At 40.4% G+C, this 14833-nt stretch overlaps 1 protein-coding gene across 8 annotated transcripts in view; it reads right to left on the bottom strand.

Moving 5' to 3' along the window:
* The window catches only part of PWWP2B (PWWP domain containing 2B), a 37568-nt gene extending 23056 nt beyond the window's left edge, over window positions 1-14512 (bottom strand). For 3 of the 8 annotated variants that reach the window (XM_034436522.3, XM_087871683.1, XM_034436521.3), the window contains exons 1-2: window positions 10615-10775; window positions 10008-10429 (exon numbers count right to left, since the gene is read on the bottom strand). In XM_034436522.3, coding sequence (XP_034292413.1) covers window positions 10008-10150 — 143 coding nt within the window. In that variant the 5' untranslated portion in view covers window positions 10151-10429; window positions 10615-10775. Of the gene's footprint in view, window positions 1-10007; window positions 10430-10544; window positions 11036-14136 lie in introns of those variants that run through there. The other 5 variants (XM_087871685.1, XM_034436519.3, XM_087871684.1 and 2 more) reach the window with 5 other exon arrangements.
* Between the last annotated feature and the right edge of the window lie 321 nt (window positions 14513-14833).

Here is a 14833-nt window from a genome sequence, read left to right as displayed (position 1 = left end):
CATGTCATGTCAAAAAATGTGAGTAGCAGTTAAAACCGAAGCACGCCCGTAAAGGTTGCAGTTGTGCTTTAAAAGCTTGCAGTCATTTTCCAGTGAGGAAAAAAAAACCCTGTGCCTTAAGCCATGTACTGTCATTATTACAAACATTTCAACCATTGAAATTCAGATGCCTCCCCCCTTCCCAAGCAGTTGTATAAGTGTGTCTGTGTTTGTGTGTGTCTGTGATTGTACACACACACACACAAATGAAAGCATCTCTCTCACAATTGCTCCACTGTGACCAGGACAAGCAAACCAGATGCCCATTTATTCAGGATAGCTCCTTCGTTGTATCCCAGACTCCCCATCCCATTTGATTTTAACTTTAAAAGATTCACTTAAAAATGATTAAAGGGGAGGCATACATGTTGCAAAGCAGAGGGCCACCGTCCAGTACCATCTGTATACCATGGATGTCCTGGGCTATAAGGAGATGCCACAGACACCATAAAGAAAATAAGACAGGTTGGGAGGAACAGATGAAGGCTAAGCATTTTGGGTGAAAGTGTGACCTCACCTCTAAAAGAAAGAGAAAGGTAAATATGAATGGCAAGGAATGTCATATGGAGACAGAGTGTGGCAGAGAATAACCTGATAGGTTATCTTACTCCAACCCACCAGGACAGCCATTTTATGAATGTGTAGACTCCTACATGGCAGCCATTTTAAAGGAGCACTCAAAACATGATCATTACATTCTAAAGGAGTGACTTGACTCAAAAAGGTCATTGCCTATACAAGAGAATCTCTTCGTCTGCCCTCAGGTATCTCATAGCTCACAGCTTTACTCACCAAAGGAAAGTGCTGATTTTTAAATGCTTTCTATCGATAAAGACTTCAGATCTGTAGAATTTGCATTACAAGTAAAAGATGGTAGACAGCCACAGAATGGCCTGACCACTTTTTTCCCCCTAAATACTATTCAGAATATACTCATTATCTATCTTTTTTGCAGCGTAAGAACTTATTGCAAGGATGTCCTAACTCACCTTCAAAATAGCTTATGGTCATTGTATTATTTGTCTTCACAATAATCTGTTCAAGTGTGTGTTAAGATGTGGCAGGTTAGTATGAGCCATAGTGACAGAGATTTATGACCAAATCTGGACTAGAGAGGAGGTTTCCCAAGACTCTTCGCACAATACAATGACTGGGTTCACATAAAGCACAAAGCTAGTCTCTTCCAACATGACATACCCTAGACTAGACCAGTGATGGCTGACCTTTTCCAGACCAAGTGCCCAAAGAGAGTGCATGTGTGCATGAATGCGCATGTGCCCAAACCCCCAAAATGCAATGCGGGTGCAGCCCCCTGCATATGCCCCCCATGAATGCATGTGTGGCCCCCCTGCATGAACCCCCTGCCCACATGCACAGCAGAGACCCGAAGACAAGCTGGCTGGCGGGAGGCACGGGCGCATGTGCAGAGGAGCTGAATTGGGGCGACAGCTCATGTGCCATCAGAGAGGGTGCTGCATGTCACCTCTAGCACGCGTGCCATAGGTTCGCCATCACAGCTGTAGACCGACTGGCATTACTCAAATTCTGAGAACTGAAGTCTCCCAGAATTTATTTGTAAGGTTTTGATAAGTTTATTTTTGTAAGTTTATTTGTTAAGCATAACAGGTAAAAGTATAAACATAATTTGAATACATGAAAAGAGTAAGTAAAAAGGAATATTAGGACAGGGATGGTAGGCACGCTGGTGCACTTATGCACGCCCCTTATTTTTTTTTTCATAATCATAATCATAAGTTTAAGCATAGTCATAAGTTCATTTGTTCATTTGGGAAAGATAGTTAAGTCATGAGATGAAGAATCTAAAGGGATCCAATTCAGACATAACAATAAGCCATCCATAGTTTATAAACTACAATGACTTGGTTAACAAAGTACAACAATCACACATACGAAGGATGTGTGTGACTATCTCTCCAACTGCATAAATGTTCATTTCAAATGCCTATAAGTACATAGGGACTCTCTCTTCAGGCATTTTCATAAACATGTTGTATGAATGTTATCTCCAGCTATGCTGTGATGCCACCTCCCCCATCCTTGTCCAGACTGCTTACTGTTCAAATTTCTGAGTGCCTGAAAAAGATACAGGAATCAAGCCTATCCCTACAATAAACCGTGAAGTAACTTGGGCCTATGCAGGAAGTGTGGCCTCTGTGGGCAGATGTTTAAGCTGCCATAGATGTATGGGTCTACAACTCTCACCCACTGACCAGTAGGTACAGTCCAACATATTTGGAGAGTAGAAGGTCAGCAGAGATAAACAAATCATTACTCACCTGAAAACTTTTTTGATGCAGCAGTTAATATTTTGAAAGACTGATCAGAAACTGGAAAGATCAGAATATATGGTCCTCCAGTAATTGTCAGATTCACACAGCATCATTAGCTATTCTGACTAGAGCTGCTGAAAACTGTATTTCAGCAACATTTGGAAGTCCATAAATTCCCCATCCTGTTTAAATATTTTAAATATTTAAATATTAAATCTCTTTCTGGCTGGGGGGAACAAAAGCTTCTACTACTTTACTGCTGTATATGATTCCGCCACCCTGCTACGTTTGTAATTTAATATAATATGTGTGTTATTTTTGTCTACTACTCAGTTGCTACCTTCCCATTGCCATACCAATTACTTCTAACTTGACAGATCTTGATTGCTTATAACCTGACAGCTCTTTGAATTCACAAACCACAAGACAGCATCAATAAAGTAATAATCCTATGCACATTTACTTGGGAGTAAGCCCCAATAATAATTACCTCTCAGGAAACATGCCCAAAAATGGCTTACAGGTTTATTTGCAATAATGGTGGATTAAGGCATACTTTTTTTTTTTTTTTTGTAAACTGCAGTTCTAAGGTTAGGAATTATCTGACTGCTGATCAAAATTTTGCAACACTGTTTTTAAAACTCTAGCATCCAAGGAAGAGATAAAAACTCTCCATTATTGTCTTTTTTTCGTCCATAGAATCAGCAAATACTATTGAAACTAGTCTAGCCAGAAGAAGGAATGAGTAGACACAATAGTTCATTTTCTCTCATTGTCCTTGTATTTTTGCTGAAACATTAGTCATACAGAAAAATATTCTGTGTATAATGGGATTTTTTTAAAACGGGTTCAACATATTTTCACATGTAGCCAATTTATAACAAAACGATAATAGATCTATCCAACAGCTTTGCTTCCTGGTCTTCTGATAGGCAAAATAAAAGCAGCAGCTATTCAGGCCTCTCTTACTCAAGAAATGTAACCTTCATTATACAGTTAGTTCTCAATTTACGTCCATTTGTTTAGCAACTATTCAATTATAGTGACTGATCCTTGCAGTAATGACCATTGCAGTAGAGGTAGTCCTCAACTTATGACCACAATTGAGCCCAAAACCTATATTGCTAAGTGAGAAATTTGTTTGCCCCATTTTACACTTTTCTTGCCACATTTGTCAAATGCATCACTGCAGTTATTAAGTTAGTAACACAATTGTTAAGGCAATCTGATTTCCCCATTGACTTTGTCAGAAGGTCGCAAAAGGTGATCACATGACCCTGGGGACACTGCAACCGTCATAAAAGTGAGTCCGTTGTCAAGGGTCCAAATGTAAATCACGTGACCCCAGGGATGATGCAATGGTCGTAAGTATGAAAAATGGTCATAAGTCATTTTTTCAGTGCCATTGTAACTTCGAATGGTCATTAAGCAGACTATTGTAAGTAGAGTAGTACCTTTATCTCTGCAGTCCCATGATAAAAATGTGGGCACTTAGTAACATGCATGTATTTACGATCACTGCAACATCCTGGGGTTGTAAGTGTGTAGATCAGAGGTCTTCAAACTTGGCAGCTTTAAGACTTGTGGACTTCAACTCCCAGAATTCTATGCTGGCTGGAGAATTCTGGGAGTTGAAGTCCACAAGTCTTAAAGCTGTCAAGTTTGAAGACCTCTGGTGTAGAGATTCTCAGTTATCTAGATCATGGCTGTGCCAAAGGTGCTTTTTCAGGAGGCAACTAAACTTTCTTAGTTTTTTCTTTTGAAGACGTTTCACTTCTCATTCAAGACGCTCCTTTGGGACAACCATGACCTGGATGACTGAGAATCTCTACAGACTTTTAGCTATACAATTTGGGATGAATATCCTTTGAATTGCGTGGGAGTAGGAATGGATTTCCAGAAGAAAAACTGCAGGCTACAGGATCCATTTGCACTACTCAGGTGACCCTGAGGTCAAAGATAAAACATCAAGGGCTTCAATGACCCTCTAAAAGGATGCAAATGACCAGCTGTCTACAAGGAATATGAACAACTGTGGCAAAATAGATCATAAAATCAGGATTGACTTGCCTAATGATGGCCTCACTTAGCTATGAAAGTTCCAGTCCCAGCTGTGGTTATAAGTTGAGGACTACCTGAAGTTGGAAGAAATGGAGAAACAGAAATTTCTGTTGCAGCAGACCTAATTCTGGATTTTTACCCTCTTTATCAATGCACTTGTGAAAAGAGAACTTGCTGTTCCTCCAGAACCCTTTTATTGTGATCAAGAAAGTCACCACAAATACAGGTCGTCCTCGACTTACAACGGTTCATTTAGTGACTGTTCAAAGTTAAAGCAGCACTGGAAAAAGTGACTATTATTCAGAGTTACGAACTTTGAAGCATTCCCGTGATCAAAATCCAGACGCTTGGCAACTGGTTCATAGTTATGACTTTTGCTGTGTCCCAGGGTCATATGATTCCCTTTTGTGACCTTCTGACAAGCAAAGTCAATGGGGAAGCCAGATTCACTTAACAACCAGGTTACTAACTTATCAACTGCAGTGATTCACTTAACAACTGTGGCAAGAAAGGTCGTAAAATGGGGCAAAACTCACATCTCATCTAGTAGCAGAAATTTTGGGCTCAGTTGTGGTCGTAAGTCAAGGACTACCTGTAACAGCTGACAAGGGAGCAGACTCACGTCTGCTAGATCCCGAACAATATATAAGTAGAATTTTATTTCATTCTTAATCAGCATTGAAATATTGCAAGACAGCCAGAGATGGAATTTCCCCATATGGGAAAGTAACATCAGATGCAAATTTCTCTTCCATGAGAGATCCAGAATGGCTAGAAACTGAAAAGCTTTTTAAGGCCTACTCAAAAAGCTTCCTTCTAATGTCAGCTACCATTAGTTAAATGCAATTTAAACATTCCTGTGCATAATTAAATCACCTGAAAGACAAAAGGCCTCTCTTTTGGAATCAACAGCATATAGAGTAGAAGACATTCAAACAGTCCTCTACTTACAACAGTTCATTTAGTGACCGCTCAAAGTTACAACAGCACTGAAAAATCTGACTTATGACCATTTTTCATAGTTACGACCTTTGCCATGGGATCAGAATCCAGATACTTGGCAACTGGTTCATATTTATGACCTTTGCTATGTCCCGGGGTCATGGGATCCCCTTTTGCGACCTTCTGACAAGCAAAGTCAACGGGGAAGCTAGATTCACTTAACAACCGGGTTTACTAACTTCACAACTGCAATGACTCACTTAACAACCGTGGCAAGAAAAGTCGTAAAAATGGGGCAAACCTCAACGTCTCACTTAACAACAGAATTTTGGGGTCCAATTGTGGTTGTAAATAAGGATTACCTGGTACTTCAAGCCTGTACAAAATCAATCTGTCTTTGCACTTTTATCAAAAAAACCCTAACACATGGATAAGCAAGATTCATATAGTCCTAAATCAACATCCCCACCCCCACCCCAAAGTAGTTTATCCTGGCATACAAACACTACTAGCTTCTCCCAGGAGCCAACTAATCAGTTGGCTATAACAAGAGACCACTCCCCTAATTTCCCTGCTGCTAAGGGCAATGAAAAACCAGTAGCTTGTATTGGGGCTGAATGCAAGATTATAAAAACCTTGCTGCTTTCTTTTTCCTTTCAAGGACCCACAGCTTAAGATCATTTGTTTCCCTCTGCAATTAGTGGGGGGGGGGGGGGGAGACTGAGCAATATTGCTGAGAGGGAGGGGACCGCTTTTTCCTTCCTATTCTCTCCTCCTCCCCCCCCATGACTGCTTGAAGCCATCCTTTCTCATAATGGAAAACCAGCAATCTGTAATAGATTGTTAGGCTGAAGAAGGCCGATTCGCTTCCCAGCAAAATTGCTCACAGCTTTTTGAAGAAAGGGGAATGAACAAGCGAGCCTGTGTGCACAAATGATACGTATGTATAAGGGACAGTCTGGTGTGTAATTAAGCAGAGGCATACAACACACACATATCTACAAGCAACTTGTGTGACCCCCTTAAGTAGAACCTAGTTATAAGTAAAGATATTTGGAAATAAGGTATTGCTAGTTCAGGAACTGATTTTAAATGAAGTTCCATCTTCATACTACTATTAACCTCCGATTATTTCGGCCTTTTTTTACTTCAGCAGTATGATGGGAACAGGCTGACACATCTTGATTTGCAGTTGTTGTTAGACAACTAAAAACTGGAAATCTAAAAAAAAAAAAGTTCTGGGACAAGCTCCTCCTCCCTAAATCAAACTCTTAACATTTTCACATTTATTTCCAGGAATGTTATCCTTAAACATTTTAGTTCTTCATTCCCGAATTTCTAATTTTCCTTTTTAGATACTTCTTTTCAAACAATTATTGCTAGTCTGCTTTCATCTGCCTTGATTTATGATCCAGGCCTCTTTCTCCCTCCTTCCAATTTGCCTTTAATTTCTTACTGTCTGTTGAGCTCTTTCAGCGCTGTTTATTTTGGATTTTCCCTCTCTTTTATTTCATTTTCATCTTCTTCAAAGCACCAATTTGAGTTTTGTGGTAACCATTTAGGCATCTGGCTTTAGTGGTGTGTTTGGGAATACATGGTCAACATTCAATATTACATATTAATAAGCAGAGTGACTCTGGAAGGTTAAGCATAACTGGGTGGAAACATTTTTACTGTCTGATAAGGAATATATTCAACTAGTTTGAAGCAACTTATCCTACCAAATAGAAAGATCAGGAGGAGGTTAGAAAAACCAGGAGGAGGAGGGAAAGCATGTTCAGAATGGATACACATCCAGCTTTTGAACTGTCTGGGTGGTTTTGAAAAGAAATCATGAGATAAAGCTATTTAAGCCTTGCACTTAAGGAACTGAGAGATCCAATTTTTTAAGGAAGGTCCCTTCAAAGTCAAACAATTGTCCAGCCAAGCCAGGAATGTCAACACAGATGTTCCTTAAACCTTTTTTTTTCTGGAAAACTTATGTACCTAGTAAACATGTCAAATGAACTAAGATCGTGGATATAATTATGCATTAAAACTATATAAAACGAAGGGCATAGGGAGGGGCTAAGGGTATGCCTTGGCTTGGGACTCCATAGATAAAAGGACCTGAGCAGTGGTGATAAAAAGGGGTTTTCCTATATGTATGCCCTTCCCTAGTAAGCAAGTAGTAAACTACCAAGACCAATGGTTTCCACCATTTAAAATTGGGGTGAACAATTTGCAGTCTTAAGGCTTCAGCCCATTATATGGCTAACTTCATATGTTAGACCTTAAATTCAAATCACCCCTGCAAGAGATGGTAAAGAGTTACCTGTATTTTTCCTGCAGAGAAAGGGAAAGAGAGAGAGAGAGAGAAGGAGGGAGGGAGGAGAGAGAGAGAGAGAGAAAGAGAGGAAGGAAAGGAAAGGAAAGGAAAGGAAAGGGAAGGGAAGGGAAGGGAGGAAGGAAAGGAAGGAAGGAAAAGGAAGGAAGGAAGGACTCAGATTTGGGCTCTGGTTCCACTCTCTGGTTGTTTCAGTCCCACCAGGAGTTTAACCATACGAATCTAAGAGGTCTCAATTCTGTCAGCAAAATGTCTAGAGAAAGGGTTACACTGATACAGAAGCATAACACAGCTCACAGTCTACAATGTAGCAGAAAACTATTCTTTTTGGACTTGGCCTGTGGAAATTAACATGATTTTTAAAAAAAGATCCCTTAGTTTTTGCATCCTTGCAATTTGTGGCAACCTGCTCATATGCAAAGATTCCCAGTGCATCATGCCATTTTAATTTGCTTCACAGTCTCAAGTGCCAGAAAGAAATCAATACAGCTGCAGCAAGGCTTTGGTGCCTATTTAACAACATCAGCAACATTAACTTAGCCATCAGGACAATGGGATGGCAGGAAGAAAGGAGAGTAACACAGCACTCCCAGCTAGCTAAATATATTGTTTATCACACAGGACTTTAAGAGAAAATTTATGTCTACATACAAACATATTTGTTTGAAATTCATAAAGAGCCCTATGTTAAGTTACATCTATTTACTGTTAATGGATGCTGGCTTATCTGCTAATTAGATAATTCTTGCAGATAATTGTCAAAGGCTAATGAATGCATGTTGCTGGGGGAGGGGAAGAAATGGAAGAAGCTGTCGCCAAGATGGAGTCCTCATTAAGAAAAATGAATTTGGGGCCTTCAAAAGTGACAGGCATTTATTTATAATTTCTACTCAAAATTCAGTAGTAAGAGGGACAACCCCATGCTTCAGGAGTCTTGCGTGCCAACAGCCTATTTGAAATTCTGTTTTGTACAGAAGGTATCCATACCAAAGACGGGGAGAAAGATTATTTCCAATTGTTTAGAAACAATAGAAAATATTTTAAATACGAGGCCACTAAGTAGGCTAAGCTCATTTTTCTAGCACCAACAGCCTGCCAAGTTTCAGTTTTTAAGATATTCTGCCTTTATATAGCTATTGGTATACTTTTATCAAACTATTACATCTCCTATTAATAGCCAATCCAGGGAACTCTTTTGTTTGTAAGATACTGAAAGAGAGGCAGTTTTGGAAGTATCACATTATTAACTCAAGCGCTATTTATAGGAGCTGGTGTTTCATTAAATAAGTGAATATATCCTGAACTGCAAAACAGGAAAGGAAATAAGCTTTGCTGTTAACTGCATTTATGTATGCATTATGTTTCTCAGGCATGCAAACTCTCTCTCTCTCTCTCTCTCTCTGGAGGCCCATCCTTCTGCTGAATGTGAAAAGGAAAAAAAATGGCAAGCTGGGACAGTTTCGATAAAAAAAAAAGCTTTTTGAAGTGTGCAGAATCTCTTAAACAAAGAAGTCTGTAATTATGGCAACATGTGTCTTCACGAGAACATTATTGTGCTACATCAGCAGCAGTCCAGAGGCAGCACCAATGAAATCTCCTCAAGAATAGAGGGGAGAAGGGGAAGAAGGAAAAAAAAAAAACTTTAGCAAAGTTGTAGGGTTTGTAAAAGGAGGTGACCTGATGTTCTGGAAGCAGCTTATTAAAACCCCGGAATCTGTTCCTGGATGATGAAGACAATAATTTCCCTTCCCGCACCAGCGAGAGACACACCTTTTTTTTTTTTTAAGGGCCTAACCCCCAGAGGAAAATATGGTTCATTTCAGCAGCCTTTTCAGAAAAGGACCCGACCGCAACTCCTCTTCGAAAACGTCACTGAAGGAGGACATGATTGTACAGTGCACAAACTAGAAAGCTGACTTTTTTTCCCCCCTCAGAAAGAGGAACATTTCTTCCACGCTGGATTCCGAACAGAAAATGAAACTAAAATATGCCATTACAAAAAAAAAAAAAAAAGAAAAGAAAAGAAAAAAGAAAAAAAGAGGGGAAGGGAAGAGGCACACACACCACTCACAGAGAGAATCGACGTGACCATTTGCTCCCTTCCCCCCCCTCCTCCTCCATGCAATGAGCCATGCAAGTCTTTAATCTGATTACGGCCTAATCCCGCCTTCTGCCCAGCTGCTCTGTCCTCGCCCTCCAAGCAGGGCCTAGTGGGGACAGTAAACTTCTCAGTTGCAATTTTCCCCCCATTTCCCGAAATTTTCTTTTCTTTTCTAGGATGGGAGCGTGGGAGGAAGGGGAGGGGGGGGCGCAAAGAGAATAACCATCCAAGCAATTCATGCTCCTACTTTTTAGTGCAATCCAGGAGGATCCCGGTGAACCGCCTCTCCCCGCAGCTCAAGGTGACTACCAGGGTATCGTTCACCATTTGCTCCACCAGCACGGGCAGCCAGGAGCCGACCTGCAGCTCTTTCGCGTCAGCCTCCTCCATGCTTTTGCCAGAAACTCCCGGCGGTGGCGGCGAGCCTCGGTTTGCAGCTGGAGTGCGGCTGCGAGAGATCCCAAGCGGCCTTGCTTGGGCAGGCTTTTCCCCTCCCCCCCCCGCCGCTGAAACTGCCGCTGCTGCTGCTGGCGCTGGCGCTGCTCTCGGGATAGTTAGACTGGCCGCTTCGATGACCTCATGGCTCCAGGCTCCCCCTCAACAGGGAGGATTAAGTAGGTGCGTTGACGTCACAATGCTTCCCTCCCGGGAACGTTCCACAGAGGAATCCTGAAACAATGGGCGACATTAGATTACTTAAGGAACGAGAAAGGTGTTTTGATTCTCTTTTTTTTTCCCCTCCCCTCCTCCTCCTCCCCTCCTCCTGCTTTACCAAGCGAGTTACCCTTTTAGGAACGAGGTTTCCCGCCTGCCCCACACTTGAGCGCTTTAGAAGCATTCACGCTTACGCTTACAGGAGGGGTCAAGTGATTATCCAGGCTAAACTGCTTCCGTCCCGGTACTGTTGCTTGACAATCCAGCGCAGCATAGATTAAATTCTGGGCATGCTGCTGTTGGTTTAAACCTGCGGGGATGCCTTCTTTCCCCTCCCGTTGCAAAGGAGATATTTTACCTGGAGGGAGGGAGTGGGTGGGTGGGTGAAACGCACGCGCCACTCGGCGTCCAGATTTCTAGCCACCATCCCAAGTAAAGTAAAAAATGTTGTTTTCTTCCGTCACGTGGCCCTGATGGTGGCTATCGACAAGCCATCTTTCTGCTCTTGCCAGCAAAACACAGGTTAGCTCTGGATTCCCATGGCCAACCGAGACTATTTTGTTTCAGCCAAATCTGGAGTGGACCGATTTTAACATTTCCTCTGCGTGTGTCTGTCTGTCTGTCTAGATATGTGTGTCACATGTATGCCGGTACAGTATGTGTATTTGGAAGGAAATCAGTCGATTTTACTTCCAAGGAAGTCTGCACTGGATTGTAGCTATGAATAGCTTTATCCTACTTACTCCAGAAGAGTTCAGTTAATTTCCATGCTCTTTAGGGTGAATTGACCCAAGAAAAGGGATTTTTCCAAAACTCAGCACATTCAGAGACCATGTGCTTGTGCCCTGGCAGAGCCAGCCTTCAAAAGGCCAGTTATTTCCTTTCAAAGTGAATGTTGGGATACTAAACTCTCAGCTCCTGCTAATAAACTTGATGGTTGCTTTATGTAAGAAGAAAAGGACTTCAAGTCCTTTTTTTGAAGAGTTGGAGGGAAAACAGTGCTACAAGAGGCCATCCTCCCTAATTTCTATGAGAAATTTCAGACAACCTGTGTTTCATCTCATGCATAAGCTGTTCCCAATTACTTTAAATATCATCCTCAAATAAAATATGTGAACAACTCTATACTTGGAAATCAACATTAAGGAACAGTGAAATTTCTTTTTGTGCCATATAATTCACAACTGACTAATGAGGAGTTCTCTCTCCAGATCTGTGTTCCATTGTGTTTGATAGTATATATCTTTATATTGGTAAGTCCTATAGTATTCAGTAGGTTTCTTAATAAATACAGTTCAGTAAGGTTGATTAGATTTGTAATGTTTACAGGAAATATATCAGTACCATTACATGGCCATATATCTTACATTGCTAGGTCCTATAGTATTCACTGAGCTTCATTATAAATACATTTAGATGTGCAATTAGAAACAGGAAGCAATTGATTTCCAGGTAATTTTCTATAAATTCAGGAGATTTTCAAAGCAGACATTCTGAAGAAGCAGTGTAGCAACAGAATCCTGAATGTCCAGAAGGCAAGAAGCATCCAGTAAGTTGCATTTTAACCGAATATTAGGTCCTGCTGAGTTCTGAAGGACTTACTGCTAAAAATAGTTCTGACATTTTTGTTTCTAAAGTCTGTGTATAGATCTTGTCATTGTGCATTACAGAGAAATCTTTCTAGAATTGGAAAGGATGCATGAGGAGTGCTGTATTTTATTTTATTTTAACACTGCAAGAACAGTTGATCATGTTTTTGGGGTCTGTTGCAGTTGTTTGTAGGGACTCTGACTTGGGTTAAATAATCTTAGAAGTGCAGAATTGGAAAAAGTTACAAGGATCAACTTGTCCACTTCCATGGAATAGGAAGGAAGATCAATTAAATCATGTACAAGGAAATTAAATCATCTCCATTGTTTCTTTAAAATCTCCAGAGTTGGAATGTTCATAACCTCTATAGATTGGTCCTTTGTAGGAAGCTTTTACCTTCAATATATTCAAATTGTTTCTTCATGAAGAATGCTTAGTGATAGAGCAATTCCAAAGGTGGCTTTGAAACATTTCCAAGTATTCCTACATGACTCTGGAGTTTGTGGTTTGCTGTGATTTATAGGTTCAGTTCAGTAAGTGGCAATAATAGGATTTATGTTGACCTCGCTTCACTATCATTTTCAAGGAGAAGAAAAGTTTGTATGCGGGGGTGGGGGCTATAGTGTAGGACAGCAGTAATTGTTCAAGAAAAATGCCCAGACAGCCTTATCTTCATAAATCACTCAGAAGTTGGATATGTTAAAGTGATCATTCTTCCATAACATTATAAAGTAAATTTATAAGATAAAAAGATTGTAACATAGCAAGATTTTAGTTTTATGTTACAATCAGTGGATGAAAAAATTAAAACTAATGATTGGATCCTTTTCTACACCTTGTATGATAATATAACATAAGTAGAAATGTGCATGTTTCTTCACTACACCTATGAAGGGTTAAGCTTTTTCCTAGAGATACTAAGATTTTTGCTTGAGTTTGAACTGAATGATGTGGAATCACATGATCTTGTATAGGATTATTTTGTCAGGCCTCAACACAGTGCCACAAAGAGGGGAGGGCTGCTCCCCCCCTTTGCATTCAAAAGAGGTCCAAGGTCACCAATCTTTTCCTGCTTCTGCCAGTCTTGAATTAGCTCCTTAGATATAAATCTACAATACTGCCAAAAATCTGTTCACTCTTGCAATATCAAATTTTTCAGATGAGTGACAATGAAATAGACTAGAAACTTTATTGGAAATGTAGCATTTTACCTCCAGCATATGTACAACTCCATATTTAAGAAAGATCTAAAGGGCATTATTAAATATAAGCAATTTTTAAAAAGGAAATAAATAGGTTTTCTTATCTGTAAAGCAATCTCACTACCCTGAACACATTTCTTCAAAACACACATCAGTATAAAGCAGAAATTGGAAAAAGAGAAAGGAAGGTATAAGAACCATCACATTTCAATGTAGACAGAATCAGTATAATGATTTGTAGATTTCTTAGATTATCCTCTATTTTTTTTAAAAAAAATACATTATATTTCTTGTATTGAGGATTCATCAGTCTACTTTTAGCTTAAGGTGTTATAATACAGTGAAGCAAATCCTAGAAACCAGAGTTAAATACAGTGTAGAATGTTTCAATTTATTTGAAACATCTGTATAGGCTTTTCTTCCTCCAGTCTTTTCCCCCCCCCTTAAAGCTCTATCCTCCTCATATATTTTGCAAAATCAAGCAAACCAGATAACCCTCACACTCCCATATTACATTTTAGATCTTTATTAGTGTGACCACTATAGTCACTATTTTTTTTCTGTCAGTTTTTTTTTCTAGTGGGCTCTTCAAACTATAACATCTCTTAACTCCAGCCTGCAAATGGGAGGCTATTTACAGTCTGAGGCTTAATTTTGTTTAATTCTTAATGAAGGGGAGGTTAAGGGCGGGAGGTAGCTTTGCTTCATTCATGTGTAAGGATTCCCACCTGGTTCCACAGTCTGGCTATGAATTAAAATCAAAGAAAAAAAAAGCAAGCATGAAGGATGCATTCCAAAAAGAAAGGCGAAGAAAACACTCAAGCAAACGCACCACCCCAGCCAGGATATATAAAACCCTCGCAAATGAGAAGCAGTCGGAAGAACAGAAACAACGAAGAAAGAAAAAAAAAAGTCTCTGGCTCGCATTACCTGATCACTGTCTCTCTCCGGCCCTTTTAACCATGGCAATGTTTGACGATTCGAGGAGGTTACTATGCGTGGCTGATCGTTTCCATCATACGCCGCCTAGCGGTCGCTGGCGGCATTCCCTCCTTCAAATGGGCTCCTTCCAGCCTTGGAGTCGCCTCCTTTGCAGCTGCTGGAGCCGAAGCTGACACGCTGAAGCAACCTCAGATAACAGGGTGGATGGACGTCGCCGCCGGAGGCAGGGGTGGGCGGCAGGGGCATCAGTCACCTTAAACCTAAGGCACATTCCAGACCTCCTGGGATACTTCTAAACACATTCTCGAAGGGGTAGCCGGCAGTCTCGCTGGCTGCAGCGTTTGAATAAAAAACATTGCAAAACGACAGCCGCCCCCTTCAAATCCTTGTGGATTCAGACGATAAGGCTTTAAGTGTATCCTGAAGGATTTGTTCAAGTTGTGGAAAAGCTCTGAAACAACCCCCCTTCCTGTCACCCGCCGCCGTTGTCGCTCCATCCTCTCAAGTTTCTTTTACCGTGATCATAACTTTAAAATATATATATATATTTTTAATAAAAATAGTCTTTCATTCCCTCTGCCCCCACAATTCCTTTCTTTTTATAGTAATTCTATTAAACGTTGCAGTTAAAAGCCTGGACTGAGGGTTTTTTTTGATTATTTTAATGGGTTTTAATATATGTTTA

The sequence above is a fragment of the Pantherophis guttatus genome, chromosome 6 (assembly GCF_059756535.1).
Source record: "Pantherophis guttatus breed Tessera chromosome 6, ASM5975653v1, whole genome shotgun sequence".
Classification (NCBI taxonomy): domain Eukaryota; kingdom Metazoa; phylum Chordata; class Lepidosauria; order Squamata; family Colubridae; genus Pantherophis; species Pantherophis guttatus.
The sequence above is the reverse complement of the archived record's forward strand: the minus strand, read 5'-3'. Positions and strand labels throughout refer to the sequence as shown.